Source organism: Oryza brachyantha, chromosome 3, assembly GCF_000231095.2.
Source record: "Oryza brachyantha chromosome 3, ObraRS2, whole genome shotgun sequence".
NCBI lineage: Eukaryota > Viridiplantae > Streptophyta > Magnoliopsida > Poales > Poaceae > Oryza > Oryza brachyantha.
The window spans coordinates 6,403,501-6,420,363 of NC_023165.2; the positions used below are offsets into that span (position 1 = coordinate 6,403,501).

General features: G+C 41.1%; 2 protein-coding genes across 2 annotated transcripts; both read right to left on the bottom strand.

The window, feature by feature from the left end:
* Positions 1-6,802: 6,802 nt before the first annotated feature.
* LOC102717231 (putative pentatricopeptide repeat-containing protein At3g49142) lies at positions 6,803-8,828 on the bottom strand. The gene has a single exon (XM_006651146.3). It carries the CDS (start codon positions 8,797-8,799, stop codon positions 6,805-6,807), a length of 1,995 nt encoding a protein of 664 aa, XP_006651209.1. The 5' UTR covers positions 8,800-8,828; the 3' UTR covers positions 6,803-6,804.
* Positions 8,829-11,032: 2,204 nt separating this feature from the next.
* On the bottom strand, positions 11,033-14,518 carry LOC102699666 (protein EARLY-RESPONSIVE TO DEHYDRATION 7, chloroplastic). Its single transcript, XM_006649653.3, has 4 exons — positions 13,440-14,518; positions 12,628-12,794; positions 12,059-12,143; positions 11,033-11,508 (listed from the first exon to the last, which is right to left on the bottom strand). The coding sequence occupies exons 1-4, from the start codon at positions 14,444-14,446 to the stop codon at positions 11,316-11,318; spliced, it is 1,452 nt and encodes a 483-aa protein (XP_006649716.1). The 5' UTR covers positions 14,447-14,518; the 3' UTR covers positions 11,033-11,315.
* Positions 14,519-16,863: the final 2,345 nt, after the last annotated feature.

Genomic DNA, 16,863 nt, shown 5'->3' on the forward strand with positions numbered 1-16,863 from the left:
TAAAGCAATCTAGATAAACCCACCGGATTAACCAACTAAAATATCAAACTTAATTGAGGAAGTCCTAGTTGATCTAGCTGCTAGGGTGACGAAGCTAACTTGCATTACTGGAGATCAAGCTTAATTGATGCAGCCCTACATCGATAGCTCGCTTCGTCGAAAGTGTAAAGGTGGTGATGTGTCGAGTTTGTATTGATTGAAAACTAAGTTACAAGAACTAGGCCATGTTCGGGAGCCCAAGTAAGTTATCTTACCCCTCTTGTTTTCCGCACGCACGCTTTCCAAACTACTAAACGGTGTATTTTTGTAAAAATTTTCTATAAGAAAGTTGTTTTAAAAAATCATATTAATCTATTTTATATTTTTTAATAATTAATAATTAATTAATCATGTACTAATCTATTACTACGTTTTCCATGTCAGATAACTTATCTACCCATGCCTCCTACCAAACGGGGCCCTAAGGGTATACATACTTATACCCTCGGTATGACATTGTCCTGATCGAACTCAAACTAGAACTTATTCCATATTTATACTTATAGAAACAAACTAAATATGACCTCCTAGCCTAAATTTACATATGTAACACGAACTCTTGTAATCGATTCCCTCTTAGGCTTAATCTTCAACACAGTTTCTACCTTTTCAACCCTTATCCGATTCGGAATTCCATCGACCGCTATCTCCTATTGCTATCCGATTGACTTTGTTTTACCAATCAACTTTGATTTGGTCAACCCTAAGACCAATGTGTTAACGCCTATATCTAATAGTCTCAGTTGTCAATTTTTATCGTTAGCAACATAGGTATTAAAGATAATATTTTATCTTTTTACCAACCAAAAGAACACGACCAAGAAACACACCAAAAGCATCGGAATAAATGCGGTGATCAGAATAAATTGTGGCCTAGACGAACTTAGGTTCATCTTCATGAATGCGTATGTACGTTCTGTTAGGACTGTTTTTCGCCGGACTGGCACCGGCACGACGATCATATTTTATTATGAAACATAGAAGCAACAGTGTTGGTGGTGTGTTAAGTTTAACTCCTCCTGCAGTAAAAGTTAAACTACCTCTCAGTACAATCAAGTGTAGTAGTATTGCGTAACAGCGCAAATGAGAAGAGCTATATCTACAGCGAACAAGTCGACAGATATAAACATACATACGATTGCTCAGAATATTCCCAAAGTCACCGTCATAATAAGCATGTTTTCATTTGGCAAACTGGGCCACGTAAAGGCTCCAGTATTTAGTCTTTCGTACACTATAGTAGGTGCCTTTTGTTCCAGCTTTCCTCTCCTTTTCTCTGTCGAGTGTCGAACATAGTGGGAATGTGTCGGTTAGAGAGATCGAAAGAATTATTAAACCACTGGTATGAAGTACTGTGGACAAGAGCACGGTCGTGAACAATACCAAGTCACTTGGTGATGTATTATTGATTGTCGTTACATGTTATTATTATAGAAGTTCCATTTCTTCAAGGAAAGAACACTACCTGATGAAAACAGGGCTGCCATCTCTTTTGGTTTTAGGTGAAAAAAACCAAGCAACGTATTGGCAGTCGAAAAATAATTTATAAATAAAACTTTTATATATATACATATATACTCAGTGATATGAAAGCTTGCAAAAGCTGAAAAATAACTACAATAAAAAAATTAAAATTAACTCTAAATTTAAAATTTAAAATTTAAATTTTGATTATAAACATAAAAAAAACAAAAAGACGCGAGTACACGACGCATGCATCTTCACCAGTTTGCTGCTTAATTTAATGCGGTACCAGAAAGTTATTCTCGACATGAAGTGGGAGTATGAATAATGCAGGATCCTTTTATAGGGTAAATAAAACAAATAAGAACTTCTCAACTTGCCCGTACTTTTAAATCTTTTTTGGCTTGCCTTATGTATAACGGCAGCTATCTGAATACTGCACGGTGCACAATGCCTACACTCTCATCTTTTGGCTTAGGCTTATAAACCAAAATTTAAATTTTTTAATGATAAACTTTGAATTAAGTTTTAAGGATTTTTTATCATAGTTTATCATAGTTTTAATGATAAAATTTTGTTACAAATTACTTTTATTTTTCAAATACGTCGGGAAAAGATAAACCGCGTGTAGTTCTGAACTCAATTTACGTGATCATTTTCATCACGGAAACATGTGAACACACATCAATGAAACAGAATATAGCTCACAAGAAACAATCGAACAAGGACGAGATCTTGAAATGCAACAAAGCTGGAAGATTATCACAGAAGCTCTGCGTAACAACCTAACTAGCGGCTGTTTCCATACCGCGATCAGGACTGCAGGTTTAACGTAATGTCTACTAATCGATACCCTCGAACATAAGCAAGCTCCTGGTCAGCCGATGTAACGCCATGTCAGGGTGAAGTACTAACCAAGGCAAGCACACCATATTAAAAACGTTGACGTCGATTCACCTTTCTTCTTCCAAACACAATGGCATGCATGCAGAGGAACGTACAGAAGTGACACAGACATACCATTCCACTGAACATGCAGGGTTACCGGCAGATGGAAAGGGAACTCAAAACTCAAAAAGTCCATCAAAGAAAAGGATGGCGCAAGACAATGCGAGGGGGAAAAACAGCAGATACGCTTGCACATCTGCCACCTAATGTTTAGGCAGGATCAGATCACCAATTATTGGATCTGGTGAGACATCACACGCACGAAGAGTGCTGCACCCCAACAAATGTGTCACGGGGGCAGCATTAAAGGTAGCAACATTGGCAATTCAACTCCCTCCCCCCACCATGGTGGTTGTTAGATAAAGCATTGCTTCTTATTCAATCTTAAACCTTTCTGCTATTTCTTTTTAATATGCATACACACAGCATGAGGTTTTGTACCAAGAGGTTAGGACTCCTGCTGCTCTATAGAAAAAGCAGAACATGTTAATGCAACACAACAGTGGCGGAGATGTTGGTGACGTGCTGGTGCCTCCTAAGTTCTAACAATACATGAACATGACCTGCCATAGCTAGAAACACAACATGGATTTGACCTGATGATGACTAGTGCTAATTAACCGTATAAGAGAAATGAATGTTATGAATTATACAATGCAGGCAGAAACCTGACTTACGATGAAACAAAATAAAAAAAAAATACTGACTTATAACGACCACTGTCTACTGCTACGTTAATGTGTGACGGCTCTGCTTAATAGTGTGTATGTTCGGCAGGATCCAATAGAAGATTAAAAAATTGTGATGGTAGAATAAAGATTGTTTTACTAGTTTTTTAATGGCAAAATCAGGATTCTTTTCTATACGCAGAACTTACAAACAAACAGACTATAGAAGTGATGGACACAAATGTTAACGAAAGCAATAGTGATTAGTAGCAAAAAAAACAGAGAAGCCAAACTAAAAACTAGAACATCACAAGCCGCAGAAAAATATATCATATATTATTTTTATTTTTGGATAACAAAAACACTATTCGCTCCATTCCATGTTATAAGACTTTCTGACTTGCTTAGATTCATCTGTGTACTGATAAATCTAGACAATACAAAACATAAATATTAATACATGAATAAATCTAGACAAGCCCAGAAGGTCTTATAATATGAAACGGAGAAGAGTAGTTAATGTTGTCATACTGAGGCCTTGTTTAGTTCCCAAAATTTTTTTCCAAAAACATCACATCAAATCTTTGGATACCTAAATAAAGCATTAAACATAGATAAATCAAAAAACTAATTACATAGTTGCGGAAGAAATATTGAGACGAATCTTTTGAGCCTAATCAGAAAGTGATTAGGCATAAGTGCTACAGTAACCAACATGTGCTAATGACGGATTAATTAGGCTCAAAAAATTCGTCTCGCGGTTTCCAACCGGAATCTGAAATTTGTTTTGTAATTAGACTACGTTTAATACTTCAAATATGTATCCGAAAACTTGATGTGATGTTTTTAAAAAAAAAATTTGCAAACTAAACACCACCTGATTTCTTCAACTGTAACAGAGGTCGAAAGGAAGTGATTACTGAAACGATAGTGACTAGTGCAAAGGACAGTCTAGTGATTATTTTGATATTTTCTGGACTATATGTTGCAGATTGTTCTGTATTTGAGCTGAAAATGAACCACTAGAGCATGTGGTCTAGAGTTCACCTTCAAGGTTACAGTCAGGACCATAAATTTGATATATACACCTATTTAATAGAGGCCTCTATTTTTCCTGGTACACAGGGGTGTGTGTGGGTGGGTTGAGGAGGGGGGGGGGGGCATTTCTTGGTGTTGTGGACTGGTTGCACCGTTGCACTCAACGAAGTCTCTACTAATGATGTTAAAATGAGTCTAGGATGAAAAGAAGGCCATGATACACTGAATAAGCAAGCATGCCCCCTACTGTCGTCCTCGTCCATTTTATTATTTTTTGGCTACTTCGAAAAACAAGGACAAGTGGGAGCTGACAAGGCAATGTCATGCTAAATGCATTATCAGATATTTAAGAGTTAAGACAAAGGCCTCTCGATCTCTTGTGGGAAAAGATACAGGGTTTAAAATTTAGCTCGTCAATTAAAAGCTTTAAAAGATCGTGGTAGTAATACCATAATACCATCATGGTGGCTATCATTGTGCATTCCCCTATAAAATAATAAAATTTATTATCCTTCTTTGGCCCACACATATTGTATTTATTTTAGAAAGCCAATCTTCTCAGTTGCAGCAAGCTTGTCTGTTATTTTTTTCAATTCCACAAGCTTAACCACACCATTATTTTTATCCAAATAATAGAGCGCATGATTTAAAGTTCTCAAATCTGGATACACATACACTGATACATACTTACCTATTGTGATGCACAAAATATCTAAAAAGAAGAAAATTTGGTTGTATTAGACTGTTGGACACCTTACAACAAAGTACGACAGAAATAATGCAAATGATAATGCAATAATTTGAGCTGTACACATTGAACAGAAAGGTTTTATAGAATGGAGTAATTCTGTGTTGATTACAGATGAGAAAATGCCAAGCATGCTGAACAGACTAGTTCTGAAAGTTTTACAGCATGGCATAATGTTTTTATGGCATTCTTATTCCTGGAGGCTATAAAAAATAGAGTGCAGTATCACATAGGAGCATTTTCATATTAAAAAACAAGAGTTTGTGGTTTTATTATTCTGTGAATTTTGCAGAAATTTGCAAGGGGATTTTTTGTATGGATTCCCTGTCGCTGTTAAAAATCTTCAGTAAATCACAGCATCCGAATATGAAGCATGAATAATGGACAATCAATATATGGAAAAAAAAATTGATAACACAAACATCACAGGAGCTAGAGAAAAACCTGAGTCTGTATGCCAACTCTGTCCCCTCCGAAACTCATCTCCATCTCCATGGTTCCCACAATCGATACATTCCCACCTATCCTCGTCACCATACATTTCACGCTGTCTTCGTTGCTAATGAGAAGGCCAAGTGGCAAGTTCCCTGTCCCAAAGCTCTGGCAACAGTTCGCATTCAAGCACATAGTGCCTCTCCCCAGGGCAACCTCATGACCAGAACCTCTGCACCCTGCTGATGCTCCAGAATTAGACAGAAATCAATCTGGCAAGTTTCTGTTGCAATACTTTTGTTCAATTAAATCAATTTGGAGAAAACAAATGTTGTTGCAAACCTTTTACATGGCTACAATCCTAGAACCTAGACAGAAACCAATCTGGAAATTTTCTGTTGAAAACTTTGTTCAATTAAATTCTCCTTGGGAGCTATTACCTTGTATATGTGAGAGCATTAAAGATGTGTAGTAAGATGAGTTCACTTTTTTTTTCTCTGAAAAATCAAGATGCAGAGTTTACATTTATGCAGTATGTTTTACTACCCTCCAATCGCAGCAAAATTTGGGTCTTCAACTTACAGGCTGACTTTTCTATGTAGGAAAACAATTCTACATAGGTCAGAGCCATCTAACAACTCGTATAACTAATATGCAGATTTTGGGGAAGGCAGCTTTCTGATGACATTATTCCAGACCTCAGTGATTGTTCCGCAGATAGATTGTTCCCACTGTTGGTTATCCAAGTAATGCCCATATTGCACATACAGGTTCCAGCACATTTTATTGACTGAAGCTTCCTAAATACATAGAATCACAAACATTGTGGATTCTGAAAGATAAAACAAACATATTTGATTGTTAATTTGGACTGCCGGATTGAAAATTGACAATTTTCCGGATACTGAAAGTGTGAGCGTATCTTCCACACGTATAAACTAGGAGCACTTTTTTCATGCTGTAGAACGTATATTTAACAGTGACAGAAGCTAAATCTCTAGTCACTTAGTCAGTCGAAAGAAGTTTGATCTTTATTAGTTAGTTCCATCCACAGTTTAGTAATTTACCTTGTAGAAGTTCCTCCTCCAATCATTTCATTTTTGCTTAGAGCAATATGTACTGGTCTGTTTGATCTTGTTGTACAGAAGTTCCTCCTCCAATCATTTCATCTTTGCTTAGAGCATTTTTTTTACCAGTCTCCCAGGTTTTCCTTTTTATCCCTTTTTATCTTGTTGTACAGAACGTTACGAAATTGAATACTAGCACCTGGACATGTCTTCTTTCCTTTTGACTCAGCAGTAGCATGAGGGCGTTTCATTTCTGTAGGTATATTTCCAGACAATTTCCATCTCACTCAACCCAAAAGCAAATACAGAATGAAGAAAGATCAATCCAAGCTTCATGCTCGAGGCAGAGAGGGGCAAAGTGTGAGGTAAAGAAAGCAGTATGCACTTATCATGTATCTTTTTACCAATAATCCCCACAAGAGCAAAGTCCTTGTGCTATGTAGTGGATCCTATTAACGTCTTTAAGTATAATCTCTCTACTGGTTATTGTTGAAATCAGCTTTGCAGCACGATGGCAGTCACTACATGTCCTTAGATTCATTGATACCCTAATAGGTGTTCCTGGACTAGTGTTTAGAAGAACAAATGCAATAGCCAATTTCTCACTATGTACTGAAAGATGACCCTCCCTATCTTCTTCTTCAACATCATGAAGTGTAGCCTCGACCTCTGGGTTATAGCCCATTTCCCTGATCCTTTGTAACAAATCAGTCAACTTTTCGTAAATCATTTTTGATTGTGGATGAGATGTATCACCAATATGAAATGTGTAAACCTGATCCCCTAGCTCGGCATTACTAACACCAGGCAACTTCTTGATACCCTTGCTCTCCATGACACTTCTCACTGTGCTAACATCTGCCCACCTCCCAGCCCTAGCATAAATATTTGATAATAGCACATAGTATCCTGTTTGTTTTGGTGCCAATATTAACAGATTGTCTGCTGCCAACAACCCAATGTCCATATTGGAGTGAATCCGACAAGCTCCTAATAAGGCTCCCCAGACTCTTTCATTTGGCTTGATAGGCATCGTCACGATGAAATCATATGCCTCACTTATGCATCCAGCACGCCCAAGGAGGTCTACCATGCAAGCATAGTGCTCTAATTTGGGGGATATATGATACCTACTAGTCATGGAATAGAAATAATGTTTTCCCATATCCAAAAGGCCAGCATGGCTGCATGCTGCAAGAACAGCAACAAAAGCAATAGAGTCTGGTTCGAGACCCTGTCCACGCATCTTCTCAAAAAGGTCAATGGCCTCTCTGCCATGTCCATGCCTGCCATAAGCTGAAATTATTGAAGTCCATGATACCACATCCCTTGCACCCATGGAATCAAAAACACTCCTAGCTTCCTTCAGGCACCCACAACTTGCGTACATGTCCATGAGAGCATTCTCAAGCAACATACTGGAGCATACCCTTTTTCTCTTGATAATTTCATGGATCCGTTTCCCCAGTGAAAGCGCTGAGACTTCTCCACAAGAAGGAAGAACAGTAGCCAGAGTCACTGCATCAGGCTCAATGTCATCCTTTTGCATCCTCATGAACAGCTCAACAGCCTCAACATGCATTTCATTGTTAGTATATATAGCAATCATAGCGTTCCAGGAAATAAGTCCTTTAAACTGCATCTTATCAAAGATTCCTCTCAACAATGTGATGTCCTCCATCCTTGCCTTCTCCATAGCGGGCAAGATGCTTGCCATGGTCCCAGCATCGGGCTTTGGGCACTGCACCGCCACCAATTTCCTGAAAACATCCATAGCCCGGCCAAACAAACCTGCGTGTGCGAACCCAGAAATCATGGCGTTCCAAGAAACAACATCCCGGTACAGCATTTCTTCGAACATCTGGTACGCGTCGTCTGGGCGGCCGCACCGCGCATACATGCTGATCATTGAGTGCGCCACAAAGGCGTTCCCGTCCAGGCCGAGCCTCGCGGTGGAGGAATGCATCTGTAGCCCGAGAATGAGGCCGTTCGTCGCTGCGCAGGACTTGAGAGCGAGCGGGTACGTGTAGTGGTCGGGGAAGCAGGCGGGGCCCTGCGGCCGCATGGAGGCGAAGAGGAGGAGGGCGTCGCGGTGGAGGGAGGCGGCGGTGAGGCCTCGGAGGAGGACATTGAAGAAGACGGTGCTACGGTCGGGTGAGGAGTCGAGCACCGCACGTGCGGCGGGGAGCGCGGCGCACGCGGCGTAGGCCTGCATGAGCTTGACGCGGACGGCGGCGGAGGCGGGGTGGGAAGGGAGGCGCAGGAGGAACAGGAGGCGCGCGTGCGCGGCTCGCAGGGCGCAGAGGTGGGCGGGGGAGCGGCACGAGTCCACGAGGCGGAGGAGGGCGTGGCCGGCAGGAGGCAGCTCCGGGAAGAGGCTCCGCGGCGGGTCCATCGGCGCGGAACTGCGGAACTCACCGCGGCGCGGACTGACTCGGATGCACGACGCGCTCGGCGTGGTCGGGCCGGGCCCGATACGAAGCGAGCCTGCCCAGGAGAGGGCCAGAGCCTTGCGCGCACACCTGGAGTTTACATTGCCTCCAGGCAATCAGGCCCGTCGGCCGTGCACTGCAGCGATAACATTTTCGGGCCAGTTCGCCAATGTATTTTGGTTTTTCACAGACACCCTCCTTTGTCTATACTAATATAAAAAGAAGGAGTTATAATTTTTTTATGTCACACCAACAAATATACACAGAATTTACTCGATTCATGTTTCACCCGTTAGATTTACGTATCCAATGATCCAGGACGATTTGAAACAACTCTCTCTTGTAATCCTACGTAGGACACACCCCTGACTATACCAAAACCGCCCCTGACTCCTCCTCTGACTCCTCCACAAAATCACCCCCGACTCCTCCACCAAAATCACGACGCTCTCCCGGACACCAGCAAGCCGCCTAGCGCAAGCCGCCATCGTAGCCCGGCGCAAGCTGCGCCCGCTCTTCCCGTCGACTCCGGTACTGCCGCCTGCCCCCCATCGATTGGCGACTGCCCCCAACCTCTGACCAGCCGGCGCCCACCTCCGGCGCCCCAACGCAGGTCGCCGCCGCCGCTTCCCGCTATCGCCCGTCCCACTTCAATCGGCTGGCGCACACCTTCGGCGCCCCAGTGCAGGTCGTCGCCACCGTGCCCGCTCTCTCAACCGGCGCCGACACCAAAAATTTCTTTGTTTGGTTGGATCTCATCCCCTTTCACTTTACTATTTGATTTTGTCTTAAACAATTAGCAACAAATTCTTGTTTGATTGTAGATTCGCTTTATGTATAGTAGGTTCATAGACATGAAATGTTTAAGGATAAATATTATGGAAAATGCATTGCATGTGCACGATTACTAGTGCAAAAAAATGGAGTATATATAATTCACTTATATCCTATAGCGCACAAATTTATTTTACTCATTAAACAAACCTAACGGCTTAAATCATCTGCATCAAATTAGACCGTCCACGTTCCATCTGTCTCTTTCCGTTTATCGACTCCTAAAATTGTGCGCATATTCCATCTATCTTCCCCACATTAAATCTAATGCATTAAATCCAAATTTTTAAACTATCAATATTTTTTCTACGAAGAATTCGTGCACTAAATATTTGCTACGAGTTAGATGATCACTTAATATTCATTAAATATATTTTCTTGTAATATATAATGAGACGAATAAATTTATTTTTAAACTCGTAATAAACACACTTGTTTTACTCATTGGACAAATCTAATAGCTCAAATGATCTGTATCAAATCAAACAGTCCATGTTCCATCTGTCTCTTTTCGTTTATTGGGTCCCCAAATTGCGTGCACATTCCATCTATCTCCCCCACATTAAATCTAATGTATTAAATTTGAATTTTTAAACTATCAATATTTTTTAAAAAACTAGAAAGAACTCGTGCAACAAATATTTGCTAGGAATTAGATGATCACTTAGAATTTAATTAAATATCTTTTCATGTAATATATAAAGACATGAAGAAATTTATTTTTAAACTCATAATAAATTTAGACTCGAGAGTTGCACGGTCAAATACTTTTGATATATACAACGCCAACAAAATTATAGGAATATGAAAAGTTATATGTGATGCAGCTCATGTTTGTACAAAATACTTTACATTAAATTTATTTTTACAAAATTTAAATTTTATGTTAATACCAAATGACGTAAATAAAATATTTAATTAAAATTATCGTTGCAATATATGAAGTTTGTGTTCTAGTGGTTCTGAAATTAGTGTATCAGTTATCCCTGCAATACATTAAAATTATTTTTGCAATTTGTTGCTATTATAGTTTTGAAATTACTAATTATAGTTTCTGTCATTATTGTTCAAACTTAAAAACTTTTAATTTATTTAAATAGGTTCAACCTATAATTATTTATGCACAGCTATAATAATAGTCATCGTTAACAAACAGTTTGCTACTATTTTATCATAGTTTGTTTAAATAATTAAGTTATTTAGTTAGAGTTTGTTTAAATAATTAAATTAATAAATGTTTAATAGACTAACAAATTTGAATATTGGGTTTATATATGATTGCATTAAAATGAATCTATAATATCTTGTTTACGTTATTAAATTGTAAATTAGATCATAGCGTTTGTAAATTAGACCATAATGTTAGCACACGAGTATATTGCTAGTCATCGTAAGATTTTTCTTTCAAGCATCACGTGTTATATAACTTGATAAGTTACAAACATATCAGTTGTACGGTACATATTTGCACATTGAACATAGTAGACGCCCAAAAGCCAGAACAAACAGAACAAAAGCCATCACGGCAACGTTTCCACTTACACCTCACAAGCGATACATACAAGCATACAACAAAATCTGCTAACTTGCCTAGTTCACTGTAAATTACTAAAGTCCTATGGCAATGATCGACGTCCATGTTGTCTCACTTCTTCTTTTGCCGAGCTATTGATTCTTTAGCTACAGCATGGGCTGCAGCGCTCGCCAGAGACGACTTCTTCAGATTGCCCTTTGGGTCGAGAGCTTTCCGAATCTTGAATACAGCCCATGCGACTCCAAGAGCGTTTCCTGTGGCGTGAAGGTAATCCTGTGTGACCTGTCCTGCTTGATCACCGTATCTGCAAGAAACGAATCATTTTAGCCTCCTCCAGACCTCCAGTATCAACGATCTCATATATTACACTGTTTTTTTTTTGTCAAAATGGCAATGAATAATCACTATGCAATAGGCTATTATCTTTTGCGGTAAAGTGATTTGATAACAAATGACTTGCATTAAGCAGAAAAAAAATGTCTGCAGACATTCCCAGTCCCAGATTTATAAGATCAGTGTTTTGTAACCCTAACTTGTTTGGCCAATCTTACTGAGTTTATTTATGTGTTGAGTTTTGTTATAATGAAATTTAATGCAAGTTTCCTTTATTTAGTGAAACATATGCTGATATGCTCCTATCTATAACAATGTAAAATTGGTTAAAGATGGTGTACGTGTGTGGGTTGTTGTTTATAACACGTTCATCCAAAAGAAGATAGCAGATTTCTGAAAATGGCTGCTTGTTAACTAGTACAATTTGGTTTCTGCAGAATCCAATAAAATTATTCTAGTTGTTTCATTGGAAAGGAAAACATTTTGAGTGAAGAATAGAACAGAAAGTATTGTGTATTTACCTATGTGTTACAACAGAAGTTGTCACAACTGACGATGTTCGCATCACATTCTTTCCAGACACCTCCACAGCATCCCATACTTTCCCTGAATCATCGAATAAGTGATAAGTAAACAAATAATAATTTGAATACAGCAAGAATTATACAGAGTATGATAGGTTAAAACACCATGTGTTAGCTAAAAACATGACAGGTACACCGTACACACTAAGTATTGTTCCAATATAGTTTTAATAATTGAGAAAATATATAACATGTTTTTTAAAAGCAGAAAGTAAATTGAATTCTAAGCAACTTGGTTCTTGAAATTGGTTTAAAAAATCTCAGTTAACTTATGGATCATCGTTCTAACACTACTCTTCTCATCCTATTGCATAGATGTAGTGAAATGAAAATAATTAAAAATCTAGGAAAATAGGCACAAAATGAACTTGTACTATCTGGTTATTTCTAAATTCTAAATAGATTCAAATTTTCAAACATTTCAAAAGCATATAGCCATACAAATAAAAGAACTTCGCAAGCAAACTTAAGATTTAGTATTTCCTGCTACTGGGCCAAGGCCTTACCAAATCCATCGAGTGAAGCAAGAATAACTTCGCCAGGCATCAACTTGAAGAATTTCTGGGCAGGTTTCGAGTTCAGCACAGTGCTGGTAACAAACCCAGAGACCTTTAGAACACCAGATAGGATTGAATTTGCCACCCTGTTGGACATCTTTGTGACCCTTCTAGCTCTGATAAAGATAACATAAGTCAAACAACTGAACAAGAACAATGCAGGGCACACAAAAGTGATTATCTTAAACAATGCAATAAAAGAATGCCATCACCAGGGGATAACATTCCATGTAAAACATCTACATTTACATTTTCACTAAGAATATTGATGCTTAATTTAACTAGCCGATAAGGATTACTAGTTGCCAGCATGTCAGTCTTTTAGTCTCTACTAAGGCACTAGCAACTCTTAATGGTTAACATATAACCATTGACCATGACATAAAGCCTAGGTAGCTTACAGGAGAAGAGGCAATCAACGATGAATTAGTACCAAGAAAAAAAGTAAATATCCACTGAGTAAGTTGTCAATTTCTTTTATCAATCAACTACTAAATATTGCCACCGAAAGATTATACTTGACTGGGACATTTGGCTTGCAGTAACAATCTAACTACAGTCAGCATTTTCTATGTCTTTATCCTATACTCAATATAAAGTCCAAAAACAATACTATTGACTAAATTACCACTATAAGCCAACAGAAACAGTTGCTACATGCTATTTAACCAAGCAAGTTTTCACCTAAATTGTGAATTCTAGATAGAAAATGTAGGTTACAAGACAATAACAAGAGGAATAATCTTTTTCAATATCCATACCTCTTCATCCTCCTGATAGTGCTCGGCTTCACCTGTGATGGCTTCCCACTTGGTCCCACGCTCTTCTTCACCACCGCCTCCCCACACCGGAGGCCCTCCGCTGTGATGTCCCCGCACCAGATGATGCCCCTCACCAGCTGCCCCGAGCCCCGCGCGATCAGCCTCGCCACTGACGAGCTGTAGTCGTCCACGTTCGGCGCGATCGTCGTCCAGAACGCCGCTGATTGCTCCTCCACCACCTCCTTCTTATCCCCAACAGCTTCCTCCGGCGTGATCTCCGTCACCGCCTTCGTGTCCATCACCTCCGACTTCTCCTTTGCCGTTGGCTCCACTTGCTTCACCGAGAAGGTGGTGTACTCCTCCAATACCTTGTCCAGTTCCGCAAGGACCGCCTCCTGCCCCTTGCTCGCGACCGTGAGTCCATAGCTCAGCGCCGCCTCCCCGTCCGCGTCCTTCTCTGCCTCGGCATCCTCCGCGTCATCCTGATCTGTGTGCGGGACGTGGAGGGAGAAGAAGTAGTGCGCGGTGTCGAGCTTGACGGCGGCGACGTCGCGGGTGAGCGGCCACTGTACGGGCTCCTGCGCAGCGCCGTCGCCGGACTTTCCGCTGCTCCAGAAGCTGAAGAGGCCACGGCGCTGGTTCCGCTTCTCCGGGATGAGCCTCGCGAGGACGGCGACGGAGTGGTCCCCCTGGCGGAGGCGGACGACGGAGAGCGTGCCCGCCCCGAGGTCCATGCTGCGGTCGGGGTCGACGAGGTGGAGCAGCGAGCCCGGAACCGCGACAAGGGTCTCCTCGGTGGTGGGCGCCGGCGGCGTGGCGTCATCTGCGGCGTCAGGGAAGAGGTTCTCGGCGAGCTGCTGGGGGTCGACGGCGGGGTAGAGCGAACCGCCGGGGGTGGCAGTGGCGGCGGCGGCGGGATTGGCGAGGAAGGCGGTGTTGAGGTCAGGGTGGGACTGGTTCACCTCGGGGTAGAGGCCCTGCTTGGCGCTCGAGGACCCGGCTGCCATGGCGGGTTCCGCTGTGTGCGGTGCTGTCACTGTTCGTGGATCAATCGAGAGAGGGAAGAAATTGAGGGGAAAGGAACACGGGGGAAGGGGATTTTATTGCGTGGGAGCGAACCGTTGAAGGCGACGGTTGGTTCGATGTGGTGTCCAGGGACGCGGAGATTCTCTGTGCCCGCCGCGTTGCCGCGCAAACTATAGCTGGCAGCGCCGCAGTAGATTGGCCGAGCCGGCGAGCCTGCCGCGCGTTGGCGGCGGCATGCACAGGTGGAGGTTACAGAAAGAGACGGTGGCAGGAGGTAGTATTCGGATTCCCTGATGAGGCGAGAAGACTTTGGAGGGAAGGAATGGAAACGAAGGAGCAAAGAGGGGACGACGCGTAGACATCGCGGGGGACAACTCACCGGCCACGCGGGCGGGAGGCAAAAAGAAAATGGAAACGCACATGAGACCTGTCATCCCGTCAAGGAGAGTTGCAGTAAAAAGGCAGGTCGAAGTCGAGAACTCGAGAGATGGTGCCGGCAGTTCGGCGCCCGCGCGACAGACGCCGCCGTATTTTTCGAGTCGCCAACAACAGAGGCTGTGATCGCATATACTTGTCCTCGCCGTCGGAGGCGTGGACGCCTCGGCGGTCGCGCGACGACGCCTCCGCGGAGCTGTTCCCACCCGCTGGTTGCTGGAATCTGGACATCATAAAACCATCGAGTCCTTAAAATGGGTTAAAAGTGTGCATCAAGCCCTCAACCGATTGCAAACCGTGAAGACTGAGCTAAAAAGTGTGCATCAACCGATTATTTTCGTTAACCAGTTGCTGGGCTATTTTTGATCTTGTTCTTCTGCGGTTGATTTTGGAATTTTGTTGGTACCTTTTTCAAGCACCTAGTAAATTAAGCATTTCATGAAAAAAACGATATAAAAGTTTCTAGTTTTACATTTTCTTGGGAGTGCGCCTAGTCCACTAAATTGGTTTTGGCCAATTGTTGATAAATAATTAAGGATTATTATGTTTGATGAGTGATGAGAAAGCTTTAGGCCCCTTTTAATAAATTGCTAAGTGCACAAAATCAATCATCACAACAACCGTGGATGTGGAAAAAAATATGGACAAAGGTTAGAAGCATGAAGATTAAAATGACATGTGGTCACTTTAAGCTGAATAGTCCAATGCTCCTTAAGCAGGGGATCATATGACCTCTCTATTTAGTTCGGCCTAAATAGCATGAGAGAATCACAATAGGAAGTTAGATGGTATTGTGAATGTTTAGAGAGAAAGCAAAGATAACACGATTATACAAGTTTAGGTCGACGGAGCCTAATATCCACTCCTATGTATGTTCTTAGGTTCTGGGAAAATACAAGCCATGGCGGTTTGAGTATAGAGAGCCTAATTTGGATCCCCTCGGTTTGTTCCTCTAGTTCCCCTTCACGTCAGACATGGTCATCATTTTATAGTGTTCAAGGAGTTACCTTAATGTCCCAATATAGTTTGGGGACATATTAGAAAAAAAATGGATGGGATCGACGGTTAAATAAAAAAAGATTTGATGACCATGGCGGTTCAGTTCTGCTCAAAAACTGTCATGTAATAGTATATTTCTTTTGTTTATTTGGTCAACTAGCGAATCAGTGGTGGTTTTTTTAAATTGGATCATTTTTAATTTGTCTAAGGCGGTATGGCATTGTGAAACTATTATATTACCACACTACGATTATTTTTTATGTCACGGGCATGTAATAATAGATATATTGGTTTATTTATACATATTGCACCAATTTTGTGATGGTTGTACATTAAATTAGTGCAAAACAAATATAATATTAATAAATAAAAATGACTGTTTGGCTGATGAACCGATGACCAGAGTAGGCCAATCCTCAATTTGGTCTTTTATTATGGTTGGGGAAGTGTTGCTATAGGAGTCTATTAACTTCGTCTCATGTCCTTCTGACTTTGTCGTTAATCCCTTAATCGGTGGTCCCGTCCGTTGGTGAAGATAGATAATAGGTGACCGTCAACCCGATTTGACATTGTTAACCAGTTATCATGAGCTAGGGTGGTGATGATGATGATGAGGAGGAGGAGGAGGAGGAGGAGACTGAGGAGACTTGACAGGTAATGCCCCTATTTCTCTATATTTGTCCAATAAATAACGATAGTCTTTCCGATGCATTTAACATTACAACGTGGGGTCAACGTTGCCTAGCACTGCACATGTCTACCACTAAATACAGTTGGTAATGTGATGTGCTCATACTATTTTAAGGTCGTTTTTAGGGTGTTAATCGTGTTTGGGTGTACATGAAAAAGATATCGTTTTATAAGTACAATATATATGACTATGAAATATACTCCCTCCGTCCCATATAATATGGCATTTTAACTTTCTGTTGATAATATTTGATCACTCGTCTTATTTAAAACA